The 5,726-nt window shown below is 37.3% G+C and overlaps 1 protein-coding gene across 1 annotated transcript; it reads right to left on the reverse strand.

Annotated features, from left to right (window-relative positions):
• Window positions 1-1,591: 1,591 nt before the first annotated feature.
• On the reverse strand, window positions 1,592-4,123 carry LOC129572647 (uncharacterized; the record flags this gene model as incomplete). Its single annotated transcript, XM_055452656.1, is given in 3 exon segments — window positions 1,592-1,730; window positions 1,764-2,598; window positions 2,793-4,123. Coding segments are annotated over 2 exon segments (1,824 nt in total). The 3' UTR covers window positions 1,592-1,730; window positions 1,764-1,933.
• Window positions 4,124-5,726: the final 1,603 nt, after the last annotated feature.

The following is a 5,726-nucleotide window of genomic DNA, read 5'->3' on the forward strand; positions in this document are numbered from 1 at the left end:
ATACACAATATGTGTAAGCTTCGAATGCACGTACATGGTTCATTGGGATATTCGCATCACATGCACATTATGCTTTAATTGCTATTCGCATTACACCTTCCTTTCTAGAGTAGACTAATTACATAATTTTTTATATATCTGATTTGGCTACATATTCTTAGAAAAATACAAAGTTAGCTATTCTTTGGGTTTAATTTCCTGTCTAGTTAAAATATGTCCCTGCCTCTTTCTAGGTGAAAAATTCTGTATTTATAGTCTATGATACAATGTTTAATAATGGCAAGCTCTATTCTTATGTAATTTATACCGCTTGCCATTTAAATTGATTATCAAATTTTGATTTTCGATTTCTAAAATTTCAAATGGTCCACTATAAATGAATTTGAATTTATCGTAGGGTTCGTTTTTTACTTTAATTTTCTCACCTACTTTGAAGTCGACGCAGTGTATGTTTTTGTCGTACTGCGTTTTGTTTCTTACTTTGATTTTCCCAATGATTGCTTTTGTTTCGATATGCGATCTTTGGAGTCTGTATCGCATAGCTTGTACAATATCGTCGAAATTGTAAAGTGGTTGTATATTGTTCGAGAAAATTTCGGTATTCAAATTCTCTTTGCGTGAAAAGATTAATTCGAATGGGCTGTAAACGTAGTTACTCGTTTGATGCGGGGTTGTATTGTAATTAAACTCAAAGTATCGCGCATACTTATCCCATTCTTCTAAATGGCCATTGAGATACGCTCGCAAGTACTCGTTCATGATGCGGTGGCTACGTTCGACGGCACCTAGCGTTTCATGATGGTACGCGGTGGAACTTTTGTGTTCCACCTTCAGTAGTTTACACAATTCTCGCAGCACCTGGTTCATGTGGTTTGTGATCACTGTACACGGTGAATTCAGTGCCATAAACGTATGGTCTTAGCATTGTCAAAGCGAAATGAATTGCTAACAATTCTTTTTCGATAATTGGCTTATTTAATTCCGCTTTTTTGAATGTTCGTGATATGAAAGCTATTGGCTTATCTTCGCCGAGAAGGCAATTTTCATCATGCGTGTGAACGCAGCTGGAGCCGGTGATATGCCGAATGGCAATACCTTAAATTGATAAAAACCATTGTCGGTGCTAAATGCCGTTAATGGTCTGGACTTCTTATCCAGTGGTATTTGATGATGGATAAATCTAAAATGGTCAGATAGAGTCTAAATTGAACCGAAGATTTTCTAATTTGGCCCGACAAAAATGAAAATTTGAGCAGATAATTTTATTCCAATTTGTCCAGATAAATTCCAAAAAAAGTCAGAGAAAACTCTAGATTGAGCAGAGAAAAATGGATTCACTATTTTTCTGCTTTTGACAGACAAACTTGTCCAAAACGGTCAGATATATTTCCCAAAATGATCAGATAAAATCCTAATAAAACCAGATATACTTATTCGAAAATGTGCAGACTTTTTCTGATTTTGGTCGAAGATATTCTAATTTGATCCGACAAGAATGACAATTTAAGCAGATAATTGTATTCCAATTTGGCCAGATAAATTCCAAAAAAGGTCAGAGAAAACTCTACATTGAGCAGAAAATTCACTATTTTTCTGCTTTTGACAGACGCACTTGTCCAAAACGGTCAGATATATTTTTAAAATGATCAGATAAATTCCTAATAAAACCAGATGTACATTTTTTTTTCGAAAATGTGCAGACTTTTTCTGACAAAATACATGTGTCTTACCTTAAACATATTCGTGGGAAATGTGTCTCTTACCTTTTATCGTAACAATGTGCTCAATTCAATCAAGTATAACTTGTTGCAGCACACAAACCAAATCAAACTCCATTACCATGAAAAACCACTTACTTTGTGCTCTGTGTCTCAAATCGTGTGTTTGTGTTCAAATAAAAAAAACCGATTTCATGTTTGCGTTCTTAAATTTTCTATTTTTTTCGTTTTGTTTTTATTAAATTAATTTGTATGTATATTTGTATGTGTATGTTTGTGTATTTGGGGTTTGTGTGTATTAATTGAATCAGAAGAGCTTTCGCAGCTTTTGCTGGGCGACCAGACGTTTTGTTTTGTGTCAACACCGTCGGAATTGCATTTTTCGGTAAAACGGCGATTTTTCGACGAAGTGCGATCCCAATGATGTGCTTACAGATATAATGCCTGAAAAAATCAGGACAATCGCATTGTGATTCAACGTTCCACTTTTCCCTGTTTTTTGCAACTCTAACGGTGTAGAATTTGCAATGGCCGAATTCAACGTATTGGTCAAAAGTCTTCCACGTCATTTGCTGGATTTTTTGCACCGAAGCTAAATCGAATGGCTTTTCAGACTCCAACCACTTTGTCGATGGTGCATAAAAAACCCATTCAGCCGAATTTTCGGACATTTTGATTGTTGGAATTTGGTCATCGCTTGCCCATATTGCACCTTTCTTCCACAATGGTGTGGGCATGATTGGCTCGCATTTCATGGCTTTTTTATTTTCTTTGTATTGAATGGATAATTCGTTGGCCATTTCAAACACTTTCTGGGTAAACTGGCCCAACGGCATGCGCTCACGGTGCGTTATATCGCGCTTCACGTGTGAGTTGTAACCTGAAACATTCGTGTCAAAATTTTGCTTCAATTTTCTTCGATTCAATGACTGGCAATTTGAGTTTTAAATTTGAATAATTTGAATGTTCAATTTTTCCATCCATCAGTAGAAGCAAAGCAAACAAAATCGTTCGATTGTCAAAATAAAGAGTGAGAGCGATCAACGAAAGAAGTCATATTCAAAACCAACTCACCTTCAATATGATTATTGTCTGATGGGTCGAATGCGGATGCGCCAACAAACCAGTACTTCAAATCGCCCAACCATTGTTGTTCAAAATAACGCGTGAAGTCCAATTCCTCTTTCTGCCATTTTTTGATGAACAGAGCCGACAGTTCGTCAAACTTTTCCTCGGTTGCGGCCAAATGCAGAATTTCGATGTCATCCATTATCGGTTTGCGATTCTTCTTGCTATTGGCCAAAGCTCGTTTGTTGACGTTCCTGAGAACGTGAACGTAACACATAACCATAACGGTGATAGTTGGAAATGTCAATTCGCAGGCATTTCGGATCGAAATGGCACCATCAGCAATTAGCGTTTTTGGTGCGAGCTGAACGTTATGAATTTGCTTTACGGCATCAATTAACGTTTGGAAGAAAAATGTGTAGTCTTCCGTTTTTTCGTTTGTGGTGCAAGCGTAGGCCAAAGCATGAAACTTTCTTGCACGATCAACAGTTCCCACGATGAGAAACGGATATCCGTTCCAATTAAGTTTGTACGTGGCATCGACAACGAGTGTAGTGGCACCAATGCAGTTTTTTAATAGGCGTTGAGTTGAAAACATGAATCGGAAAAATCTGGATTCGTTAACATTGGAGTGCTCGAAACCCATAACATACGGGGCGTCTTCATCCATTGGGATTGTGGAGTTTTTCTCACACCACTCGACCAAATCACCGACTGATATCACTTGGGGTGTTTCTTTTGACGCTTGACTCTCCGCTACATAATATACTTGCTTATCATTCGGTGTTTTTTCACCCGAAAAAATGCTACCCGTGGCCTTCAATTCGTTTATTGATTTTATGATATTTTTTGCCGACATGTTTTTCTTTCGTTGACTCACAATAAAATTGCGCATTTCTGGCGACATTTTTTTCGATTTATCTTCTTCGGCAATCGATTCATGATCATGGGGCGTAAGAGATGAAAAAATGACCGCTTCCGCCTTCACATCGCTCTCGAATATTTTCATCATATGTTGGCATTTCGTTTTTCCTCTTCTTTTCGCCACCGTGCAACGGAAAAAGTGACTCCAGCCATTCTTCACTTTTTTTGTTTCGGTGCGACCATATTTGCGATCTTTGACATCAGCTTCGGCTTCAGCAAAGGTTTTACATGTCTTTTCCATCGCATAATCAGCCTTTGTTTTTTTCTTCTTTTTCGGATTTTCAACAGAAGCAACATTTTCTTCTTCGCTCTCGCTTTCAACGACTACTTCGAACGCTTCATCTCCTGTTTCTGAATCAATCAAGTGATCCGCTTCACCACCAACTGCACCTTCTTCTTCTTCGTTTTCAGTTCCAGTGGCAACATCGAACTCTTGATTGTCTTTTGTTGAATCAATCGAGTAATTCGATGATTGGGCTTCCAATTTATCGCTAGAATCGCGCGATGATAATGGTTGCGATAACGATGGTTGTTTCGATGTGTCGACATTCGATTTGTCGTTAGAATTGTTTGGTGATGATGGCTGAGACAAAGACGATTGTTTGGCTGATGAAGATGGTTTTGAGACAGATGTCGATGGCTGAGATGATGACAACGACTTGGGTAATAGGTAGTCGGTGAGACTCACTCGTTTCAATACAATGTGACAGCGCTTGGCTCGTGGTTCGCCCTAAATTTCATATGAATTTGATTCATATGGGAAACAAACAGAAATTTCAAATTACGAGACGGAAAATGACTGGAAATTCTTTAAAAAATGAGCGAAAATCATATGAAATTAGTGGCCAAAATATTGACAAATGTGAATGATCATTAAAAAAAGCACGAGATTAAGTCGTCGAGAGAGGAAAAAAAACGTGCGAAATTAAAGTCAATTATAACATAATATGATCCGTATTGTCATCAAATCGCTGAATATCTCACACACAACACAGGAGAAGTCATATTCGCAATTCGTAGCGAAAATATGCGACACTTTTTAATGAATACTTTGTTGTTGTTGTTTTTTTCATTCTCGTTTGTTTTTTTTGTGTGTTTCGCTATATGCTTTCATTCACTTGTCTCTCAGTGCATTGTTGCTTTGTTATCAATTCGCAATATCAAATACGAAAAGAAATGAAGAAAAAAATCTTAGAATTTTCATACGGCACCATTCAAATGCATGGGAAAAAATTATATTAGATATAAAATCCGACAAGGACAAATTGGTGTGTAATAAGTTTGCGTGATGTGGTTCAGTGTGGTTTACAAGCTGACTCTGTTTATCATCACGAAAGTAATTTTGCTCGTGCAAATGAATTCATCGGAAAAATTGGTTCTGTGCTGCTTTGGCTACTGTTGCTACTGTGAACGAGCCAAAATTCGATACAACAATTATGAATTTATCACATGGCCGAGGTGAATCATCTTCACTAGATTCTATCAATAAAATCGAACAAATTTTGTTCAACCCGAAATGATTGATCCAAGCGTTGAATAAATTTACGGTTTTGGGAATTGTGTAATCTTTGTGTTGTCTTGGGTCATTTTCAGAAGTTGAATACATTTACGACTGACCGTTTCACTTTCATTCGATCCGTTGCAAAAAAAAAAATTTTGATGATATCCACTGTGAAGGTCCATCACGGAAAAGTACTTCGCTCTGCCGAGTCCATCTAGGATCTCGTCAATTCGTGGCAGAGGGTATTTATCCGGAATCAATTTTTTATTTAGGAGTCTGTAGTCCACGCAAAGGCGTCACTTCTTCGTGCCGTCTGCGGACTTTTTCGGAACTATTATTAGTGGGGAGTTATAGTTAGATTTGCTTAATTCTATTAGTTCATTATCTAGTAGTTTCTTAACTTGTGTACATATCTCCTTCTTTTGACTGTGTGGCAGTCGGTAATTCTTAACAAATACTGGTTCATTATTTCTAAGGTTTAATGTTTGTGTGTGAAAATTATTCGTACTCGGTCA

Source organism: Sitodiplosis mosellana, unplaced genomic scaffold (assembly GCF_009176505.1).
Source record: "Sitodiplosis mosellana isolate CC-2019 unplaced genomic scaffold, AAFC_SMos_1.0 Smas_scaffold_5323, whole genome shotgun sequence".
NCBI classification, from domain to species: domain Eukaryota; kingdom Metazoa; phylum Arthropoda; class Insecta; order Diptera; family Cecidomyiidae; genus Sitodiplosis; species Sitodiplosis mosellana.